Below are 25,583 nucleotides of genomic sequence, written 5' to 3' on the forward strand. Positions count from 1 at the left end.
TTATGAGGACAAGAACTAGAAAGAATCTCTGAAATAAACGGAAGCAACTATACTGTTACTCAGAATCTTCTTATTTAACCTAGCCAAACTTCCCCAGTTCTCTTATAAATTTTGCTGTAAGGCAGCACGCTCACCTCAACCCACACATTCTTCTAAAAGTAGTACTTGAAAAAAATACTGAGGGTTTGCTCTTAGAGGAAAGGCGCTGTTCTCGAAACTTTCAATCGCAACCACCACGCCATAGAAGAAAACTATTCTCTCCTCCTCGAAACAAGAATGCGATGGACCGATCTTCAGGTTACATCTAGTTTGTGACCGGATTTATCCTGCAAGTTATAACAGCTGTTTGATATCAATACTACACTAAACGGGTTTGCACCAGATAGTTTCGTCACAGTGCATGCATTTCGAACCGGTTCTGAGGCTGGCAGATCCAGTGCGATCAAACAGACTAGGCCAGCCAACCACCCTGCTAGATCAAGGACGTCTAGAAATTCCCATAATAACCGACCTGAAGATTCACAAACCACAGATTAATTAACAAACTGTCCTCATCGCCGTTTGAATCACTCCCAATGTTACCATGAAGATAATATATATATATATATATATATATTATATATATATATATATATATATATATACATTGACACACACACATATATATATATATATATAAACCAATAACTAAATAAATAATTGATTAATTATAACCGCAATAATCAAGCTATTACAAAGATACTTTGTCCTGAATATTGACAATCAATGTGCGCACACATACACTCACACACACTCTCACACACGCATACACACACACACTAGCTCACACACACAAACACACACACAGACATACAAACACACATACGCATATAAAATACATACAGGCATATAAACACGCAAAAAACACCCACATACACACACACACACATATAAACGCACACACAATGATCTCTAGATAGGAGGGAACAAACTAATGCTTATCTCTAGCCAATAGTTAGATAAAAAAAAACCTAAGAATACTATCGCCATATTTGTGACGAAGATAAATGAATCAGATGTAGTAGTGAAACGCCACCTGGCGATCAAATTGTGTTCACCCTGAAAACGCTTTAATACGTAAACTTTCTGATCCACTTCATTGAGTGTTCTCATTGACACACAGCAGTAAACAGATCAACATGGGTGAAAAAGGCGTTAAAAACAACTCCAAAATGCAAGCGAGAAAGAAGTCATTCAGGGAACGAAAAACAATAGGTGAGTTTTTTATTATTTTTATTTTACTCCAGATCCTTGTCTACAAGTTATGCTGTTGTTTGGTCCTAGGTCAGCCCTGATTGAGTAGACTTACGATCAAAGGCGTTCCAATTATGGCCAAGTATGGTTGTGTGATTGCAACTTTTCAGTTTCGTGGCCAATCCCACTGCGGAGCATCTTGAGCAAGTGTCTTTTGCCATAACCGCGGGTCGCCCAAAGCATTATGACTGAATTTGATTGACGGAAACTGTGTGGAAGCCTGTTTTGTGAACGTGTATGTATATATATATATATATTATATATATATATATATATATACATATACACACAAACACACGCAAACACACAAACACATATCTTTTTTTGTTTGTGTTTGTTCCCCAATCGGTGTGGCATTATTTAAATTCCATTAATTTAGCTGTATGGCAAAGGAGATCGATTGAATAAGTACCAGACTTTAAAAAAATAAAGCCTGGGAGCGATTTGATCGACTAGACACTTCAAGAGATGCCCCAGCATGGCCGCAGTCCAATGGCTAAAACAAGCGAAATAGAAAAAAAGAAGAGACAAATATCTCTCTCTCTCTCTCTCTCTCTCTCTCTCTCACACACACACACGGGGCTAAACCACAGTAGCATTCGTCCCATCCATGACTGCCACATTATGTTGGCAAATAGTTGTTACTTAAAAGTACTGTTACTGAATATCTCTCTGGAAGATTTAGAAATAATAATGTTTTTATTTACACACACACACACACACACACACATATATATACATATATATGTATATATATACATACATGCATATATATATATATATACAATTACATACATATATATATATATATATATATTATATATATGTATATATATATATATATGTATGTATGTAATATATTTATATATATACATGTATATATATATATATATATAATATATATATATATATGTATGTTTATATATATATATATATATATATATATATATATATATATATATATATATATATATATACATATATATGTATATATATGTGTGTGTGTGTATATAAATGTTTGTTTTTAGATGTTTGTTTATATATTCAGTTATAATAAAACCAAATATACCGTAATCCTGTGAGTTACTCTACTACTGAAGAGTACAAATTTATTATTCTTAAACAAGAACGTTGTTGACGATGGCATCGAAGTTACAGCCAACAAAGCAATCATCTAGCTGCCGGTGATGGATTAGCTGGCGGTAACTTCGAAGTCACTGTCAGCAAAATTCTTGTTTAAGAATAATATATAGGTGTGGTTGTGTGGTAAGAAGCTTACTTCTAAACCACATGGTTCCGGGTTCAACCCCACTACATGGCACCTTGGACAAGTGTCTTCTACTACAGCCTCAGGCCAATAAAAGCCTTGTGAGTGGATTTGTTACACGGAAACTGAAAGCCCGTCGTGTGTGTATAAATATGTGTATATGTGTGAGTATGTGTGTGTATGAGTGTGTGTGAGTGTGTGTGTATGAGTGTGTGTGAGTGTGTGTGTGAGTGTGTGTGTGAGAGTGTGTGTGTCTGTCTTTGTGTCTGTGTTTGCCTCCAACCATCGCTTGACAACGGATGTTGGTGTGTTTATGTCCTCAAAACTTAGCGGTTTGGCAAAACATTCCGACAGAATAAGTACTAGCCTTTCACAGAATAAGTCCTGGGGTCAATTTCTTCGACTAAAGGCGGTGCACCAGCATGGCTGCAGTCAAATGACTGAAACGTGTAAAAGAGTATATGTATATATATATATATATATATTAGAATATACGTGTGGGTGGGCAAATGAAAGAAAGGGCACACAACACATTTATTTAAAAACAGCTTAATTCGGCTCCCTGGTACGTCAAGTTTCACAGGCTCCTAACGGAAGCCCGACTCCTCTAGGCTGCTGCTCCTTCCGATTCTGCACTTCAGAAGCTTGAAGGAGTCGAGCTCCCGTTACGTGTCTGCGAAACTTTAAAATAGCACGAAACGGAATCAAACTGCTTTAAATATATATATATATATATATATATATATATATATATATATATATTATATATATATATATATATAAGGTACATATTTATATTCACACAGACACACACACTGACACACACGCACAGTATATTCAGTGGTAGGGACAGATTCATGGACACACACATATATTATGATATAAATTGATCACCGTGCATGATGATAAAAAAAGATGCCCTGAAAGAAGTTACAGTGATGTGTTTATAATGGGGACATTCGCTCGGGGTGGCTTGGGCGTGACACAAGTTTTGCTCAGGATGTGGTATGTATCGTATAAGAATAGTCATTATTTCGACGTGTGTGTGTTTTGACAATCTCAAGGAATATGTGTATGCCTCTCTCTCTGTCTGTCTCTGTCTCTCTCTCTCTGTATGTATATATATACATATTGTTGTGTGTATATATGTATATATATACATTGTATAGTGTGTGTGTGTATATATATATATATATATATATATATATATATATATATATATATGTATGTATATATATTCATATATATATATGCATACATCTATACATATATGCATGTGTGTATATATGTGTGCGTAAGAGCATGCATAGGTATATATATACATATATATATATATGATTATATATGCGCGTGTATATATAATATATATATATATATATATTACATATACATATTCATATATATTATATATATATATATATATATCCATATGTATATATATATATATATATATATATAATATATATATGTATGTATGTATGTATGTATGTATGTATGTATGTATGTATGTATGTATGTATATATGCTGCCGTATTCACTCAGAAACATTTTCAAAATTTAATTTGCAACTTGCAAAATGTTTCACGTAGGTAAACTGCTACATCCAAAACACTGATGATTCAAAAAACAGCTTAGCTGTTTCACAGATAAAACAACATGCAATGTGTAATTAAACTTTCATATATATATATAATGACACACTGTGCCTCTGGACGCGTAGAATACGCTTTTGTTTTTAAATTTGCAAACACCTCAGCGATGTGATTAAGGATATCTATCTGGCCAGTAATTTTGAGGAAAAGGATTAGTAAATGCTATCGACTCCAGTATTTGTCTGGTTCTTTAATTTATTTTATCGACCCCCGACAAGATGAAAGGCAACGTTAGCCTCGGCTGTTATTTGAACTTAGAATGTAAAGAGCTGTACTGACAAGAAATTCGGTTTCAAATAATTACAACGGTGTGAACTTACTAAAGACTGTTTCGAGCCTGGTGGCAGTAATAAATAGGTGACAGATTAAATCAAACACTCATAAACGGATACAGTCTAACTGATCGGCTTCTTCTCAGTTTCCATCTCCAAGATTTCCAGTTCTAAGTCTTAAGGCGTTCCAAGATTATGGTAGAAAATACATATACCAGGCAACGCCTGTGCAAACCATACAGTGCATTCTGGCATGCAGCGATTAATCGTATGAAATGCAAAATAAATTCTGGGATGATTGCGCTTCCTCCATGAACTGGAACTTATCACACACCTGCAGATAATCTGTTGAGCTTTTATGAAGAAGGCTCTCTGTATTTTTTTTGTAAGAAAGTAGTTATAAATGGATAATGAAAGGTTTGGTAATATGGACTTTTGTTAAGATTTAATTTTAAAAGACTTAATGTTCTAGTTTAAAACCAACTTGTAGCTTGTTGTTTATTTCTGGGGCCACAAACAGAAACAGATCTACGATCAAAGAATTTCATCTATGACACTCCCATTGTTTTTCTTCAGGCTTAATAAGTACCTTAGACAAATGCGTTACTTTTGTGCGATTTTTAGACTTGCTTTCCATTTCTAGCAAACCACGCGACCACTTAGAAGTTCCTTCGTCGTTTTCGGAAAATATTTCAGTAGTGCCGTGGGGGGTAACGGTGAAGATGATGATGATGATGATGATGATGATGATGATGGTGATGGTAGTGGTGGTGGTGGTGGTGGTGGTAGTGGTGGTGGCGAGTTTAGTGGTTTGAATTTATGTGATGAAGAAATAGAAAATGGGAGATGTGAAGTGATGATATCTCGAAAAGAGCTCATAGGAAGGTGACGGATTTATGTTTTATTGGGTTTTAAAATTTATAATCTTAGAGATTTGGCAGTGTTAATATCAATGGCATCTCATTTCCACCTCTGTATGTGCGTGTACACACACAGTCACATTCACACACACACACACATATATCGAGAGTAAGAGAGAGAAAGAGAGAGAGAGAGGAAGAAGAAGAGAGAGAAAAAGCAGTATTTGTTGAAAGCTGTTAATATATGTATATGCGTGTATGTATGTATGTATATATATATATATATATATTATATATATATATATGTATATATATATATATATATATATATATATATATATATATATTACTATATATGCATATATATATTAAATTATATATATATAAATATACATACGCACATACATATACATATATATATAAGATAGATACACACACACACATATATAAATGCATTATATATATGTATAATATATATATATACATATATATATTGTGTGTATAAATATTTATGTATATACATATGTATATATATATAATATATATACATATCTGACCTAATATATGTATGTGCATAAGTATGAGGAGGGAGAGAGTGTGTGTGTGTGTGTGGGAGGTAGGTTGGTGGTAGGTGTTAATATGTACATATATACATATGTTTCCCATAAAAAAACTGGTTGTAAACAAAGATCATGGGACGTTAGTCTAAATTTGGACAGAAATCACAATGTTGACACATCTCATGTTTACATGCGAGTGTACTTGTGTGTTTGTTTGTGTGTGTGTGCGTACGCGGGCTAAAATTATATACCCGAGAGCAATGTATGTATGTATGTATGTATGTATGTATGTATGTATGTATGTATGTGTGTGTCTATCTATCTATCTATCTATCTATCTATCTATCTATCTATCTATCTATCTATCTATCTATCTATCTATCTATCTATCTATCTACCTGTCTGTCTGTCTGTCTATCTGTCTGTCTGCCCGTCGATTTCGCCATTGTCTGTTTAAATATGGACACCATAGGATGGAGCTAATTGTTTTTTCTTTGAAAGGACATTGACATCACTTACTACCAACTGCAAAATTGTAAAAGAATATAAACATTGAAAGTTTTATGAAAGTTTAACAGTTCTGTATCATAAAAGTTCTGTTATAAATGCAAGACAGCACCACAGAAGAATCGACTAAGTTTAGATAATAGACCGTGATAGGTGAACCGCGATATGCCAAGAAATTACTGTATCACTAAATATGACAAGGGTATACATTGCTAGAAATAAGAGCTAAATCGCTCTAATGCTGTAGTTTACGCACATCAATGAAAATATACACTAACAGGGACTCGATCGACACTATTCGGATGATTATGGTTCCTGTTAGTGCATATGTTTTCCTTTATGTACATTAACTACAGCATTAGAGCATTTTAGCTCTTATTTCTAGCAATGTAGGTATTTCGTAAGAACCCTAGTCACATTTAGTGACAATTGTAATTCTCTTTTTTGGTGAAACATTATAACCTGCTGTTTATATTAATTTTGTGCATACACATTAACGAAATGCTAAATCAGCCTTTAATTTGGATAACAAATGCATACATGCTAATAGAGAAACAGTTCCAGAAATGGCTGAACATCAAGCAGGCTTAACTGACGAGGGCAACGGAAATTGCCAAAACTAATGTCAGTCTTAAGAATTCTTAGTCGGCATTTTTCGGACAATTATGGTCCCTGTTAGTGCATATATTTTCATTCATCTGTGTTAACTACAGCATTACAGCAGTTTAGCTCTTATTTCTAGCAATGTAGGTGTTTCCTAAGAATCCTAGTCACATTTAGTGTCATTTGTAATTCTTCTTTTTGGTGACCCATTGCAAATTAAATATAAATTCAAACTGCTTGATTCGGTTCCGTGCTGCTTCAAGTTTTGCAGGTCCCTGATGGAAGCCCAACTTCTTCAGGCTTCAGGAATGCCGATTCGGTATTTTAGACACCCGAAGGAATCGGGTACCCTTCAGGAGCCTGCGATACTTGAAGCAGCACAGAACCGAATCAAACTATTTTAAATAATACATGCAACTACTGTTGTGTTGAGTGCCCTTTCCCTTCGTGTGTCCACTCACTCGTACACTCACACATGCACACGCACACACACATACACATGTGCACGCACGCACGCACACACACACACACACACACACACACACACGTATATGTATATATATATATATATATATATATATATATATATATATATATATATATATATATATATATATATATATATATATGTATATGGATGCACACGTGGCTGTGCAGTCAAGAAGTTTGTTTCCTAGTCATGTGGTCTTGGGTTCAGTGTTCCGCAACGCGGTACCTTGGGCAAGGGTCTTTCACTACAACTCTTGGCTGACCAAACCCTTGTGAGTGGATTTGATGGGCAGAAACGAAGTGAAACCCACCATATATACATGTTGCATGCGCGCGGCGTGTTTGCATGCGTGTGTGCGTGTGTATATGAAAGAGAGAAAGAGAGAGGGAGAGAGCTATAAAATTAGATCTATTTGCGCTTGGGCTCAAATGAACGAAGTAAGCTTGTATGACGTCATTAGATAAACTGTCCCCAAAATTACTCAGCCGATCGTTATTTAATAAGGCCATTTAGTGTTGATAGTAACTTAATAGATAGCTGATATAGTATCGGACGATGATGCGTCAGATGAGTTCATTTTAGTAGTGCGTGTGTATGTGTGTATGTACGTGTGTAAGTATTTGTGTATGTATGTGTGTATATGTGAGTGTATACACACACACACACACACACACACACACATATATTTATATATATAAGAGCGTAGGCTCGAAACGTAAAAGACTTTTTCTATTCCTGAGCGTTATACTAATACATCTGTTTGTTTTGTACACCACCTGTCTTCGTCTTTTGTTTTTTCGTAAACTCTCCCTATATATATATATATATATATATAATTAATAATGTCAGGGTAATAAAGATTTTAGAAATTTTTACTACCAGTGGCCTAGCGTATAGAAAAATTAGTCAATAGATTATTATATATTATTTTTCATTCCCTTCGAGAATTTATCCCTAATTAGTGGTTTTGAACTTTAGCTGTTCTTTCTAGCGTAAGGGATTTCTATGATGGAAACCTCTTAATGTGTTATATATATATGTATGCATGTATGTATATGTATATGTGTATGTGTGTGCATATCTTTGTGTTTGTACCCCACCATCGCTTGACAACGGGTGTTGGTTTGTTCACGTCCTATACCTTAGTGATTCGAGCACAGTGATCTATAGAGTAAGTGCCAGGATTCAATAAGGAACTGGGTACTGAGGCCGATACATTCATCTAAAGCCCTTCAAGGCGATGCTCCAGCATGGCCGCAGTCCAATGGCTGAAATAAATAAACGTTAAACAAATAAATAAAAGATGTAAACAACATCATTACATCCCACTTGTTGATTACTAATCATTCATTAGATCATCGTTTTATTTTTATGTCGTATTAAGCTTATCTTTTGGTAAGTCAATCAGGTTTGAAGTAACAGGGTGTGTTGAATCGGATCAAAACAGTTCAAAGCGGTTCGAAGTTGGTTGAAGCTGTGAGCATATTACCTAAGACTGTATGTAGATAAAACCAGATAGGAAATATTCGGACCACTTGTCTTTATAATAATTTATGTTTATATAAGGCGGCGAGCTGGCAGAAACGTTAGCACACCGGGTGAAATGCCTAGCCGTATTTCGTCTGTCGTTACGTTCTGAGTTCAAATTCCGACGAGGTCGACTTTGCCTTTCATCCTTTCGGGGGTCGATAAATTAAGTACCAGTTACGCGCTGGGGTCGATGTAATCGACTTAATCCGTTTGTCTGTCCTTGTTTGTCCTTTCTGTGTTTAGTCCCTTGTCGGTAGTAAAGAAATAAATAATTTATGTTTATAAAACGTAAGACGTTTTGCGGTTAAGAAGCTCATTTCGTAAATCTGTTGTTTTGGGTTCAAAACCTTCTGCAGTGCAACACCAGAGAAGAGTGTTTTCTAATAATATCTTGAGTGAACAAAAGCGTTGCGTTTAAAACTGAAAAACGGAAATGCATAGAAAGTGGTCGGAGGCACCGTTCTGTTTTTTCATGGTCTGTTGAACTCCTCACCTCTATGTCGGGTGCTTTGCGGAGTCCAATATCTTGCAACTGTTTGAGCTAGGTTTGCGTTCTGAAGGTAACTTCCTCACTAGCTCCCGCCAATCTCAGAGACCCTGAGAGCCTTCATGGACGCTGGGTATCCCTTCTCCGTATCACCACGTCATATAAATCAGTTAAATGGGGAAGGGCAGGTTCTCCATTGCTTAGCTTTGACCATTTATTTACATGTATATGCAACCCTGGGAAATGTTTCTTCCCAATTTTTGTGGAAAACTGACAGCTGCTTTATATACAGATCTCCTCACTCTGTATATCAACGATGGTGTCCCAGAGAAAGGTAGTAGTACTACTTCTTATAGGGTTCACACCTCCCGATCCACAACACCCTTAGTACAACCTCTGCTGATTTCATAGCCAACTTGATGGGCTTCTGCTTACAAGTCACTATTAAACTTTATGGTCAATTCACCTTCGCATTAAGGTACCAATGCTGACAAAATGCAAAAACTCAGAACATATATAGCAAAGCCTCTCGCTCAACATTGTATTAAATTTCGCAAATCTATCACCATGGATCAATACCATTTTTATTTTTTATCGACCCCGAACGGGTGAAAATGAGAAGTTAACGCCGACAAGGTTTGAACTCGGGTCGCAGAGAATCGAAGCAAATACCGAGAGGAATTCCATCTAAAGTTGTAGCAAAATCTGCTAATTGGTCGCACTAAGAAAATTTTAAAATTCAAGCAAAAAACAGGGTTCCTCATGATTGAAAATAAATCTTTCGCTCCGAGGTCAATGGCTGTATGGTTATGTAGCTCACTTTGCGACCACATGATTTCGGGTTCAGTTCCACTGCGATTCACCGTCTTCTACTATAGCCATGGGCAGACATGCTTTGCGAGTGAATTCAGAAAACGGAAACTGAATGAAAGTCCGATATACAAACACACACACACACAAACACAGAGACACATGTGTATGTATGTATGTATGTATGTATGTATGTATGTATGTATGTACGTACGTATGTGTATGAGTGCATGCATATATGTGTTATCAGTAACTGAAGTCATGACAACGGTAGTTGACAACAGCAGATGAAGCTACGACAACAGTAGCCGTATCTATGGTAACTAGATAACGAGATCCAAAGTCAGACGTAAAAAGCATACAAGGTTAAATTTTACTTATATGTTCATGAAATCACTTGTGTTGGAGATCAGAGTTCACATTCGCACACAATAACACGCACACGCATACATAATACATAAGTACACACATACTTGCATACGTACATACTTAAATACTGACATACATACGCATATATATATAAGGAAAAGCATTGTTAAAACTAAAGATTAAACGCAAACGAGATTCAAATACCTGAGAAATAAATTCTCCCAGATCAGTGAGGCTGAGATCTTCCGTTCAGAGAATTGTAAAGAGATGCGAAGCTTTAAAAGTAGTTAAAGTTCAGGGAAGCTGGGCTGAAATGTCTCAAAGTTACTTGTGCAAAATTTAAATAGATAGATAGATATGTACGTGTGTATGTTTTCTGTACATATATATATATATATATATATATATATATATATATATATATATATATATTATATATATATATATATATATATATTATATACTTATATATATTATATATATATATATATATACTCTTTACTCTTTACTCTTTTAATTGTTTCAGTCATTTGACTGCGGCCATGCTGGAGCACCGCCTTTAATCGAGCAACTCCACCCCGGGACTTATTCTTTTGTAACCCCAGTACTTATTCTATCGGTCTCTTTTGCCGAACCGCTAAGTAACGGGGACATAAACACACCAGCATCGGTTGTCAAGCAATGCTAGGGGGACAAACACAGACATACAAACACATACACACACGCATATATATACATATATATACATATATACGACGGGCTTCTTTCAGTTTCCGTCTACCAAATCCACTCACAAGGCTTTGGTCGGCCCGAAGCTATAGTAGAAGACACTTGCCCAAGGTGCCACGCAGTGGGACTGAACCCGAACCATGTGTTGGTAAACAAGCTATATATATAATAATAATATATATATATATATATATATTAATATATATATATATTATATGTGTGTGTGTGTGTGTGTGTGTGTGTGTGTGTGTATAAATGTGTGGAGGCGCATGGCTTAGTGGTTAGGGTGTCAGCATTATAATCGTAAGATTGTGGTTTCGATTCCTGGACCGGGCGACGCGTTGTGTTCTTGAGCAAACACTTCATTTCACGTTGCTCCAGTCCACTCAGCTGGCAAAAATGGTAACGCTGCGTTGGACTGGCGTCCCGTCCAGCTGGGGAACACATACACCGGGGTTCCGGGCCCATGAGCCTGGCTAGGTTTTAAAATGGCACATTTAATTATTATTATTATTATTAATATATATTTACATATATATATATATATATATATATATATATATATATATATATATATATATATATATATATATATATGTATATATTTTCTGATGACGCTATAATCGAACTAGGGTAATGTGATGAGCGCACGAAACTGTAAGTTGTATGGAGTTGAATCAAACTGTTGTAAAAAAATATGTGCAAACTGTTGTAAAATAATATATGTAACTCCGACTAAATGTCTTGAGTGTCTCTTTCTTTCGTTTGTCCACTCGCATACATACATGCATACGTATGAATGCACATATGTATGTGTGTGTATATGTGAGTATATATATACATATAAATAAATACATACATATATTTATTTCTATATGTATGCATGCATATATATATATATGTATGCGTAAGCTGAAGTTGTCTGTGTGCGCCAGGTTTGGTAACCTTCAACTAACACTATCTCCTCCGAGACACTGCGGCACAAGTTGACCAAAATTGAGAGTATGATAGAAGGGTTGCTCTTCCTTCCGTAGAAGACAAAATTCAAATCGGACCATGTTAACACTAAAAATTATTTACATCAAAAAGGTGCTTTTTCCTATGAAAATCCCTATTTTTTACGATTTTTTCACTGCTGTGTCGCCACTTTTCGGTATATTTCAACCAGAAAAATGTTCACTTGAAGAGAATAACAAGCTACATAATGCAAAATTTTTACTTTTCAAAAATTCCAATTCCAGTGGCTCAAAACAAACCCGAGCAACAAACCCGGGCGATACTGCTAGTATATATATATATAAGGATATATATATATAAGGATAAGATCGTTAATTTAATTATCGATCTTATCAAGTGACCAGCATGGGAATAAAAACCTTTAAAGGTAATAATTATTATTAAAATTATAATTGAGGGTATCTAAGAGATACCTCCACGCTGGAAATAGCAGCCAAAACTTGACTCTAAAACCACATTAAAGGTTCATACAGCACCAGGAAAGAGGACAAAAAGCTCTGGAATTATCCAGTAATTTTTGCTAGTTCATCTTGTCCTTTTTGTGGAGGTATCTCTTAGATACCCTAAATTATAATTTTAATACACCCCCCACACATATATATATATGTACGTATATATATATATATATATATATATATATATGTATGTATGTATGTACGTATATCTATATCTATATATATGTACGTATATATATATATATATATATAATATATATATACACACACACACGTATAGATATATTAGTATATATATATATTCTTTTCTTTCGTTTTTTTACTTGTTTCAGTCATTCAATAGCCCCCGTACTGGAGCACCGCATTAAAGGGTTTTAGTCGAAGAAATCGACCTCAGGTCCTATTCTTTGTGAGCTTAGTACTAATTTTGTCGGTCACTTTTGCCAAACTGCTAAGTTATGCTAAACACACCAGCATCACTTGTCAAGCAATGGCGCTGGCACAAACACAAACACACACACACTGACTCACACAAACAGACAGACAGACAGATACACACAAATCTATATATATACGACGGGCTTCTTTCAGTTTCCGCTTCCCAAAGCCCTCACAAGGCTTTGGTCGTCCTAAGGCTATAGCAGAAGACACTTGCTCAAGATGGCATACATTGGGATTGAACCTGGACCAAGCGGTTCGGAAGCAAGCTTCTTACCACACAGCCCTGCGCCTATATGCTTGTATGTATATATATATGCGCGCGCGCGCGCGCGTGTGTGTGTGTGTGCGTAAGTGCGTGTGTATGTGTGTGTATGTATTTCTATATGTATGTATGTATGTATGTTTGTATGTATGTATGTATGTATGTATGTATGTATGTATGTATTTATGTATGTATGTATGTATGTATGTATGTATTACGTATGTATGTATGTATGTATTACGTATGTATGTATGTATGTTTGTATGTATGTATGTATGTACGTATGAATATATGTATGTATGTACTTATGTATGTATGTATGTATGTGTATGTATGTATGTATGTATGTATATATATATGTATGTATGTGTATGTATGTATGTGTATGTATATATGTGTACGTATGTATGTATGTGTATTTATGTATGTATGTATGTATGTATGTATGTATGTATGTGTGTATTGTTATTTAAAAGAAAAGATTTTATCAGTTGATGAGTTAACAGAGTGATCCGATCAACTTATTAATATATTCATAATTAGAAAAAGAAAGCGAATTCCAATCAAGGTCAAACTTCTAATTTTGATATAATCAGCAAAAAACTTAATTGATAAGAAATTGTTGATTAAGAGGTCATTGGAGGCGGGGGTCTAAGGTACCAAACTTCGATTATATTCAACCAATAGAGTGATTTGAAACTGTTTCAAGGACTTTACGTCCACTATATTTTTATTGTTTTATTTTCTTCTATATTTGGTTAAAAAATTACAATAACAACTGCAACAACAACAACAACAACAACAACAACTTATAAATCTTGACGTTAGTTTAACAGATTTTCTCCTCTTCCTTCTCCTCCTACAATTACTACGCTCATTCCACCACCACCACCTCCACCACTACCTCCTCCACCACTACCACCTCCACCACCACCACTTCCACCACCACCACCACCACCACCATACCATCGCCGCCGCCGCTGCTGCCACCACCACCACCACCACTAAAACCACCACTACCACCACCACCACCGCCACCACCACCACCACCACCACCACCACCGCCGCCGCCGCCGCCGCCACAACCACAACCACCACCACCACCACCCACAACAAAACCACCCCACCACACCCCACCCCCACCACCACCACCACCACCACCACCACCGCCGCCGTCGCCGCCGCTATCACATTTTTACATTTGCTACCATCATACATTATCCTATCTATCGCTATACACTTCACTCTCGCTACTACTCCCACCACTACCATCATACGCTTTCCTCTACTTCCACTACTTCTACAGGAAAGCATATGGCGGTAGTGTAGTGTACTTCTGCGTGAAAGCGCATGACTCAGTGGTTACAGCGTAGGGCTCACAATCATGAGGTAGCCAGTTCGACTCCTGGACAGGGCTGTCTGGTGTGCTCTTGAGCAAGACACTTCATTTCCCATTGCTCCAGTTCACTCAGCTGTTGAAATGAGTTTTAACATAACTGGGGCCAAACTGTATCGACCTTTGTCTTTCCCTTGGATAACATCAGGAGATCGGAAGCTGGTATGCATGGGCGACTGCTGGTCTTCCATAAACAACCTTTCCCGGACTTGTGCCTCAGAGGGAAACTTTTTAGGTGCAATCCCATGGTCAGTCATGACCGAAGAGGCTTTTCACCCTTTTACTACTTCAATGCGTGGAGGCACATGGCCTAGTAGTTAGAGCCGCGAACTCGCGGTCGAGGGATCGTGGGTTCGAATCTCAGACCGAGCGATGTGTGTGTTTATGAGCAAAACACCTAATCTCCACATAGAGTGATTTCCTGTCTACTTTTGCTTTCTGCAATAGGCACTGGACCTGAAATTTTGTGGGAGGATCGATAGTCAATTGCATCAATCCATCTGCTCGACTGATACGTTATTTCTTCGACTACGAAAGAATAAAAGGCAAACTCTACCTTGGCGGAATTTGAACACAGAACGTAAAGACGGGCGAAATGCCGCCAATCAATTTCTCGAGCCTGCTAACGATTCTGCCAACTCACTGCCTTCCCCTATTTTTCTAATTCAATGCCAATTTTTTAAAAATCGTAATCATTCGAATCTGCTTTAACAGATGTTATTTTGTCTAATTCCCGTATCTATCTTCTACACCCATTATAATATGGAGGTCTTAACTCAATTACTCTACTCTATCTGTTCTTCATATTCTGCCGTAAACCGTTAACTAGCTACATTAAATCCTCAAAATACAAGGGCGTCTATAAGTCAAGCAATATATATATATTATATATATATATATATATGTATATATATATATTATATATATACACGCGCGTACGTAAAACCTTTGGGAATTCTCCTGTCAAGCTGTCTAAGTGAACCTGTGCACATAGTCACACATACATATGGAATACACATGCATACACACACATAACCAGTAACGAAGCACACAGACATACACATGCATGCCCCTGAAGCAAGTGCAAGCTTATCCACACACACACACACAAGTATAGTATATATGAACCAATTCAGATAAGTAGAAACCCCAAGAGCTCTTTTTACTTAAACGAAGAAGCCTTGCGACTTTGTTAGCGAACAGCTAGAATTCTGCAAAGGAAAAAACAAACTTTAATAAAACCCAAAGGAACACCCGTGCTTGCATGCATTTGCACGTACGCATGTAGATATATGTTCATACGTTCATACATGCAGTCAGAAGCATTATTACTGACGTTGTAAAGGCGGCGAGCTGGCAGAAACGTTAGCACGTCGGGCGAAATGCTTAGCGGTATTTCGTCTGCCGTTACATTCTGAGTTCAAATTCCGCCGAGGTCGACTTTGCCTTTCATCCTTTCGGGGTCGATTAAATAAGTACCATTTACGCACTGGGGTCGATATAATCGACTTAATCCGTTTGTCTGTCCTTGTTTGTCCTCTCTGTGTTTAGCCCCTTGTGGGTAGTAAAGAAATAGGTATTTCGCCTGTCGTTACGTTCTTAGTTCAAATACCGCCGAGGTCGACTTTATCTTTCATCTTTTCGGGGGCCGATTAAATAAGTACCAGTTACGCACTGGGATCAATATAATCGACTTAATCCATTTGTCTGTCCTTGTTTGTTACCTCTGTGTTTAGCCCCTTGTGGGTAGTAAAGAAATAGGTATTTCGCCTGTCGTTACGTTCTTAATTCAAATACCGCCGAGGTCGACTTTATCTTTCATCCTTTCGGGGCCGATTAAATAAGTACCAGTTACGCACTGGGATCGATATAATTGACTTAATCCATTTGTCTGTCCTTGTTTGTTCCCTCTGTGTTTAGCCCCTTGTGGGTAGTAAAGAAATAGAAATAGGTATTTTGCCCGTTGTTACGTTCTGAGTTCAAATTCCGCCGAGGTCGACTTTGTCTTTCATCCTTTTGGCTTCGATAAGTAAGTACCAGTTACAGACGGGGGTCGATGTAATCGACTAGTCCCGTCTCCCCAAATTTCAGGCCTTGTGCTTATAGTAAAATGAATTACTACCTGAGGCGTATTAATAGAAAAAAAAAAATAATAATAATAATAATAATAATAATAATAATAATAATAATAATAATAAGAATAATAATATATTAATAATAATAAATAATAATAATAATAATAATAATAATAATAATAATAATATTAATAATAATAATGATGATAATAATAATAATAATAATAATAATAATATTAATAATATAATAATATTAATAATAATAATGATGATAATAATAATAATAATAATAATAATAATAATAATAGCAACCATACTCTGGGATATGCCGATACACACAGATAGAGAAATTAAGGCAACAGACCAGATATAGTTGTCAGAGATCATGAAGAAAAAAATGCTTTCTAATTGATGTATCAATACCGGCAGATGACAACGTGTCTCTAAAAGAAATGGAGAACTCTCAAAATACAAAGACCTGGAAATAGAGGTAACTAGAATGTGGAACCTGAAAACAGAAACAATTCCTATCATAGTAGGTGCATTAGGCATGATAAAAAAATATTCAGACAAATACATAACAAAAACACCAGGACTTACAAACACATATAACATACAGAAAATTGCACTACTAGGCACTGCACACATCCTACGCAGAACACTTTCCATACAATAACCATCAGAGCATCACAACAAATCACAGCACATACCCAAGGCACACAGAGCTGCGCTCGGTAGTGAAGTGAAAGCACGCTATAAAAATAAAACTGACTAAAAATAATAATAATAATAATAATAATAATAATAATAATGATAAACTTATGGAGGAAAAGACATTTTTTCTTTCAATGCAAGTGAAATAACTTAACAAAATTTCTGTTTATGTTATTAATTTTTTTTTTTCGAACCTTGCATTCTCTGAGAAGATATATAACAGGAAAATTTAGCCACAAATATTTAGCAATCGAAACCGGATCGCTATACCCGATGGGAAAAAAAACGATTAAAAAAAACCACTGAAGAATACGATTGCTATTCGTTAGAATATTGTTAACGTCATATAAAAAAAAATCTGACCATTCAAGATTTCGTGTAGAACCGGATCTAACATAATATTTGAAACATGTACATCTAGATGGGCGATATTTTCAACCCAGACGTTACAACCGTATCCACTTCAAGTGTTTCAGTTCTGTGTATATGCATATATTTACCCGAGTGCTGATACATAGCATTAATTTGACATGCTATTTTCTATCATCAATAATACTGTCAGCATTTTTGACGACACAAGTTTACTAGTATAAAGGCGGCGAGCTGGCAGAAACGTTAGCGCGCCGGGCGAAATGTTTAGCGGTATTTCGTCTGCGTTACGTTGTGAGTTCAAATCCGCCGAGGTCGACTTTGCCTTTCATCCTTTCGGGGTCGATAAATTAAGTACCAGTTACACACTGGGGTCGATGTAATCGACTTAATACCTATGTCTGTCGTTGTTTGTCCCCTCTCTGTTTAGCCCCTTGTGGGTAATAAAGAAATAGGTATTTCGTTTGCCGCTATATTCTGAGATCAAATTCCGCCGTGGCCGACTTTGCCTTTCATTCTTTCGGGGTCGATTAAATAAGTACCAGTTACGCACTGGGGTCGATTTAATCGACTTAATCCGTTTGTCTGTCCTTGTTTGTTCCCTCTGTGTTTAGCCCTTTGTGGGCAGTAAAGAAATATATATGTAAGAATTTTCTTTTTGTAATTTCCAGAACAAAGAATCGAAGAATCGAAGAGCATAAAATCAAGATATATTGACAAAATACCAGTGAGTATCTTTATCTTTTACTTGTTTCAGTCATGCTGGAGCAACCGCCTTTACTCGAGCAAATCGTCTCCAGAGCTTATTCTGTGTAAGCTTAGTACTTATTCTATCGGTGTCTTTTGGTGAGGTGGGAAAAAGTACTAGAGTAAGTGGAGGCGCGTGGCTTAGTGGTTAGGGTGTCAGCATCATGATCGTAAGATTGTGGTTTCGATTCCTGAACTAGGCGACGCGTTGTGTTCTTGAGCAAAACACTTCATTTCACGTTGCTCCAGTCCACTCAGCTGGCAAAAATGAGTAACGCTGGGGAACACATACGCCATAGAAACCGGGAAAAGGCACTAGAGTGAAAGCTGGAGTGGTGTGGAGACTTGAGGAAAGGCTGCAAATGGAGTACAGGTTTGAATGAAGTAAAAAGTAGATACTGTCTTGAAGTGTGATTAGAAGCTAGAGAGAAAGCTGGAGTAACGTGAGGACTTGAAGGAATGTAGAGTGGAGTGTGAACTTGAATGAAGAAAGAAGCAGATGCTTTGGTGAGGTGTGAGCAGGTACTAGAGAGAGGACTGCAGTGGAGTGTAGACTTGAGAGTAGGCTGGAGTGGAGTGTAGATTTGAGTAAAGTTGAAGAGAAATAGCTGCTTCTGTGAGGTGAACTTGAATGAAGCAAGACGCAGATGCTTTGGTGAGGTATGAGCGGGTACTAGACAGAGGATTGCAGTGGAGTGTAGACTTGAGAATAGGCTGGAGTGGAGTGTAGACTTAAGTAAAGTTAGAAGAGAAATAGCTGCTTCTGTGAGATGTGTGTTGATACTAGGATGGATGTAGAGTCTTGAGTGAAGTATTAAATTGTTGATTAGATGAGATGTGAATAGATACTTGAGTAGAGGCAGAAGTTGAGTGAATACCCGACAAATTTTCGAATGAAGGATGAGAATGTTGCACGGGTAGGGTTACTAGAATGGAAGATGAAGTGAAAACTCGTGTAAAGAGTCAAATGTGACACTCAAATAATTATTGGAGAAGATTCAGCAATTATTGCTTTGGTTGTTACTGTCTAAATGATTGAGTAGAACTATTATATAATCAAAAGTACTGTGGCCATGAATATCCAGTTTTGAATTCTGGAAAAAATATGTCTTGACAACACACAAGGACAGTAGTGTATGATTTGGCAGAGATATGACTGCTGTTTCTAGCAGATACAATGACCACATAAAGGCTCTTACACTTTTACTTCGTTCTGAAGGATTAAATAGAAAAATATTAAAAATAGAAAACACAGTAAAAATTACAAGGATCAAGCAGCATATGAGTAGTAGTAGTAGTAGTAGTGGTGGTAGTAGTAGTAGTAGTAGTAGTGGTAGTAGTAGTAGTAGTAGTAGTAGTAGTAGTAGTAGTTGTAGTAGTTCAATAAGAAGTATACAGGGTGTGTCTAATTGATATTGCAGTTGTAGGAACCGCTGTCAGTCGGTGCATTTGTCAAAACTGCAATTGGTCCCTATAGATCTAATTAGATGAGCTACGAGGTTGATCCTTCTTTTTTTTTCTACGGAGAAACGAATACTCTAATATACTTCACTTCTTGGAAATCGGACACACACACACACACACACATACACACATGAGTGTATTTCTTCTGTATAACAACCAATACATCGACATCACAAATACTACTACCACCACCACCAACAACAACAACTACAACAATAACAGCAACAACAACAGCTACACCCCTTACATCAATGTTTTTTCACCGACACACAACGCCTTTCATCACCCCTTTGTACAGCATGTAGTAGCAGCAGCAGTAGCAGCAGCAGTAGCAGCAGCAGCAGCAGCAGTAGTAGTAGTAGTAGTAGTAGTAGTAGTAGTAGTAGTAGTAGTAGTAGCAGTAGTAGTAGTACATCGACTCCAACTGGTAACTTATTTTTTCGATCTAGAAAGGATCCAGAAAGTTAAAGTTGACCTTGGCGGAATTTGAACACGGAAAAATGCCGCGATGCATTTTGATTACATGGACCCTCGTACGCAATTAGTACTTATTTTATTGACCCCGAAAAGATGAAAGGCAAAGTCTACCTAGGCAGAGTTTGACTGTTATTTCCAGCAGGCAGACATACTTAGTATGTCCTTTGATTAATTTTAATTATATTCATTGATAGATAGGTATATGAATATTCATGTATGTATATATATATATATATATATATTATATATATATATATATAAAACAAAAGACGAAGTGAGGTGGTGTAGATAACAAACAGATGTATTAGTATAACGCTCGGGAAGTGAAAAAGTCTTTAATGTTTCGAGCCTACGCTCTTCCACAGAAAGGAACACAGAAAAAACAAGGTGAGAAAGTAAAGAATGTGTAGTGGCTAGCAATCTATCATGGCGAATGAGGGACAGAAGGGCCATACAAGGAGAGCTAGGGAGAAGGGGAGATAATAAACGACAGTAGCAAAAAGCAGAAAGTACAAAAAATCTATATATTACTATGTATGTGTGTAGGTACAAACATATACACACCTACACCCAAGAAAAAATGATCACCGGTTTGATATTGGTGCAGTCCTCCTTCCTCCATCTACCACACTCTGGATCCTCTGTTGGTGAAGTGATGCTAGAGGGAAGAGTGAGTCTATATCTGCTGGCGAGATTCGATTGCTATTCCTTGCACGTTGAATGAGTGACTGCATACGGGGACTTTTGTTTGCTGTAATGATTGTGTTGTTGTTGTTGTTGCTTTTATTGCTGTTGTCGTATGATCTTGAATTAAAACGACTTCATTGTCCTCTTCCGACACAGGTAATCATTGAACGAGGTCCCAGAGAAAAACATCTCCCTTTCTTGGACAAGACCAAATTCCTGATTCCGATGGACCTGACTATGTCACAACTGATGGGAGTAATCAGGTAAGAGAGATTTATCCGCTTTCCCATTGACCTTCAGCCTCCTTCCGGAAATCTCAGCCACTTACACGCAAATTCAATAAGCAGGTACTTTAATTATTCGGACAATCAAATACTCCTCGCTGAAACCGACGGAAATCCGTTTATCTTTTACAATATATGCGGAAATGTGTGTGTGTGTGTGTGTGTGTGTGTGTGTGTGTGTATGTGTGTGTACATATATAAAACATATGCAATATGTATAAGTATGTATGGGTATATATATGTAAGTATGTATGTAGGTATGTATGTACGTATGTATGTATGTATGTATGCATATATTTATATATATGTATATATATATATATATATATATATATGTGTGTGTGTGTGTGTGTGTGTGTATGTGTGTGTGTGTGTATGTGTGTGTGTGTATGTATGTATATATATAGGGGAGAATTCACAAAAAAGAACCTAATTTATGTAATAACCTGCTCGAGTTGCAGTCATCAGTACATTGGACAAACGAGTTTAATTTTGAGGAAGAGAATTACTCTGCATAAGGAGCAAATCCGTTTCCCACAATACAGACAAATCCTTCTTAGTGAACACATAGACAAATGTGCAGGTAACATGAAACCAAATTTTACAGTCTTCCCTTTCTACCAGTGCAAAGACACAATCTCTCAACTTGAACACTTAAATAAAGAAACTTTTTTCATTGAAAAATACAAAACGCGTCAAAATAAGCACGCATAACCAATTTTTATATTTTTACATATTACATCACTGTACATAAATCCCCTACTAAACAAGGCCCCCCTTTTTTTAAACCTGTCTCCTTTCTGTACACATATTTTCCCCACCCAAAACCTAAACAGTTATCTCCCTTACAGACAACAATAACAATAATAACAACCAATTACTTCCCTTTACTTGTCAACTTGTAAAATCATTCACCTCGTGAATCTCACTATAAACAACATGGACCCATTTTCTTCTTAAGAAAAAATATATTTTCATATAAATTAAACATTGTATCATGAATAGCGATTGCGAAACCGGTCGATACATTAAAAATTATATTATAACCATATAAGTGTGCGTATTTTCCGTTTTTATTTTTCTTATATATATATATATATATATATATATATATATACTGGAGTAAACACATAAATGTGAAACAATGGAAAAAGAGTACTCAAATACCAGTGGTAGAGTAATTTGCTTTTTTAAGCAGCAGAAAATTCAACAAAACCTGTTACTCTGAGTTTCCCGTTGCCGTTCATCGACGAACGGCAACGGGAAACTCAGAGAAACAGGTTTTGCTGAATTTTCTGCTGCTTTAAATAATATATATATATATAGCAAAAGAAGGAAGATACATGCAATTTATATTTTAAAGGGTAGAATATTATGATAGTCTACCGGTTTCGCATTTCGTTAGGAAAATCTCTTCAACGAAATTCATTTTTACTATATGTGTGTGTTTATGTATGTATGTATCTGTTTGTGTGTGTTTACACATATGCACATACTTTGTTGTAAACGAACGAAACATTATACTGTTGTAAAACCGATGTCTTTCATTTGTATATTTTCAGACAACGATTAAAGCTAAAGAACACACAGACACTATTTCTGGTAGTCAACAGTAAAACGTTAGTCACAATGACCTGCACAGTTGCTGAACTTTACCAGATCGAAAAAGACAAAGATGGATTTTTGTATTTCCATTACGCATCACAAGAAGTCTTTGGAGGGCTTGAGAGCCGAAATTACCACTGCTTTTCACACAATGTTCCATGTAAAACGACGGACGTTAGCTGGAGAAGTTCGTGACCAAGAATTTGATCATTAAAAGCCAATAAATAAATAGATATATAAACTAAACTTACTTTTTATCTGATCTTACCGAAGAGATTTCTTTGAAAGCTTGGCATATGAACAAACTCGTTGCTACGAGATAAATATATATGGACACTTTCGATGTTAAAATGATATTTTGTCAGCCATTAATAAAAAAAAAAAAAACCCCAAAGACAAATAAAATGAAAGCTAATGTGTTTAATATCCACACCAAAGAAAATCAAAAAGACTATTTTCGGGAAGATTCAAAGACTTAAAAAAACTAAGCACCTCCTCCCTGCCTCGCCATTAAAAGACTATGAAAAAAACCCCCAGCAAATCAACAACTGCAGTTTTTAAGTACCATTGCTATATTGGTGCCAAAATTAATGGTAAATACCTACCTACCCTTTCTGTATATTTGTGATTTTATGCTTATAAAAGAAATCATTATTGCATCATAAAAAAGACACCGAGCTGGCAGAATCGTTAGCAAGCCGGACAAAATGCTTAGCGGCATTTCTTCCGGTTTTACATTTTCAGTTCAAGTTTCGAGCGAAGTCAACTTTACCTTTCATCATTTCAGGGCCGCTAAAATAAGTACCAGTGAAGAACTGGGAGTCGATGTAATCGACTAGCTGCTCCCCCCCCCCCCAAAAAATGTCAAGTTTTGTGAAAGGGTTATTAGTCGAAAACATTATTGTGTGATAACAATATTATAATGTGGTAAAAAAAAAAAAAAAATTATATCAGTATGATTCTCTTGTCCGCCACAAACATTTCTGCAATCATTGATTGGTATATTTAAGGTGTACAAATATTGTGTCTGCATGTTTGCCACGCGTGAGTGTGTCTTAGTGAACTTGAGTGTAAAGATAAGCAAATATATGCTTGTATATATATATATTCTATATCTATACATATATATATATATATATATATATATATATATATACATACACACATCATATATATATACATACATATATATATATAACATATATAGTATACATGTACATGTTTATACAAAATTGCATGGATTTATATATACAATTTTCTTTCTCTCTCTCTCTCTCTCTCTATATATATATAATATATATATATATATATATATATATATATCACGTGACTGACTGACTATCAGACGCTGTTACACATCGCTGGTCACAATGCGCTTTGCATCGTTGCAGCTATCAAATGATGCCACACCCTGCGGGCTAAAGCGATCGAAAGGAGGACTGGAGCAACGTCCATTTTGTTTCCTTACACCAAAGCAACATGGTTTTAATGTAAATCTTTTTTTTTTAACACGTAGCGAGTCAGTATGCCATCTTCTTTGCTTATATCTTACTCACATTTTACGGGAGAATTTTCGATATTTCGTAGCTATAGGCTATATATAATCCTATAGGCTGTATATAAAGATAATTTTATTTATTTACTATTTATCACCTAATATAGATTCCACATGAGATTCTCAATGCAAATATGATATCAAACAAAAAAAATAATGCAAAAACGCAAAGAACTCCAAGTTTTGCAGGACACAGACACAATAGTGGCAAATTATATAATCGATGGTTCAGTTCCTGTTGGCGTTTCTGTACAAAATTTCCCTATCCAGGATTTGTGTCCAAAGCGTATTTAATTTGTTGGCTGCAAATATTAGTATGCATAATGGCGACGAGCTGGCAGAAACGTTAGCACGCCGGGCGAAATGCTTAGCGGTATTTCGTCTGCCGTTACGTTGTCAGTTCAAATTCCGCCGAGGTCGACTTTGCCTTTCATCCTTTCGGGTTCGATAATTAAGTACCAGTTACGCACTGGGGTCGATGGAATCGACTTAATACCTATGTCTGTCCTTGTTTGTCCCCTCTTGTGTTTTGCCCCTTGTGGGTAATAAAAAATAGGTATTTCGTCTGCCGTGTACGTTCTGAGTTCAAATTCCGCCGAGATCAAC

General features: G+C 36.2%; 1 protein-coding gene across 1 annotated transcript; it reads left to right on the plus strand.

Moving 5' to 3' along the window:
• The first annotated feature begins 1,043 nt into the window (after positions 1 to 1,043).
• Positions 1,044 to 24,362, plus strand: LOC115218128 (microtubule-associated proteins 1A/1B light chain 3B-like). Its single transcript, XM_029787925.2, has 4 exons — positions 1,044 to 1,254; positions 18,830 to 18,885; positions 21,690 to 21,796; positions 23,380 to 24,362. The coding sequence occupies exons 1-4, from the start codon at positions 1,179 to 1,181 to the stop codon at positions 23,615 to 23,617; spliced, it is 477 nt and encodes a 158-aa protein (XP_029643785.1). The 5' UTR covers positions 1,044 to 1,178; the 3' UTR covers positions 23,618 to 24,362.
• Positions 24,363 to 25,583: the final 1,221 nt, after the last annotated feature.

This window comes from Octopus sinensis, linkage group LG12 (genome assembly GCF_006345805.1).
Source record: "Octopus sinensis linkage group LG12, ASM634580v1, whole genome shotgun sequence".
NCBI lineage: Eukaryota > Metazoa > Mollusca > Cephalopoda > Octopoda > Octopodidae > Octopus > Octopus sinensis.

What these genes read in the sequence shown, in the direction of transcription:
- LOC115218128 (XM_029787925.2), top strand. Translation starts at nt 1,179, where the DNA reads ATGGGTGAAAAAGGCGTTAAAAACAACTCCAAAATGCAAGCGAGAAAG. An exon ending in GATATATTGACAAAATACCA is followed by an intron (nt 18,886 to 21,689) that starts GTGAGTATCTTT and finishes CTTCCGACACAG; the next exon opens with GTAATCATTGAACGAGGTCC. An exon ending in CAACTGATGGGAGTAATCAG is followed by an intron (nt 21,797 to 23,379) that starts GTAAGAGAGATT and finishes GTATATTTTCAG; the next exon opens with ACAACGATTAAAGCTAAAGA.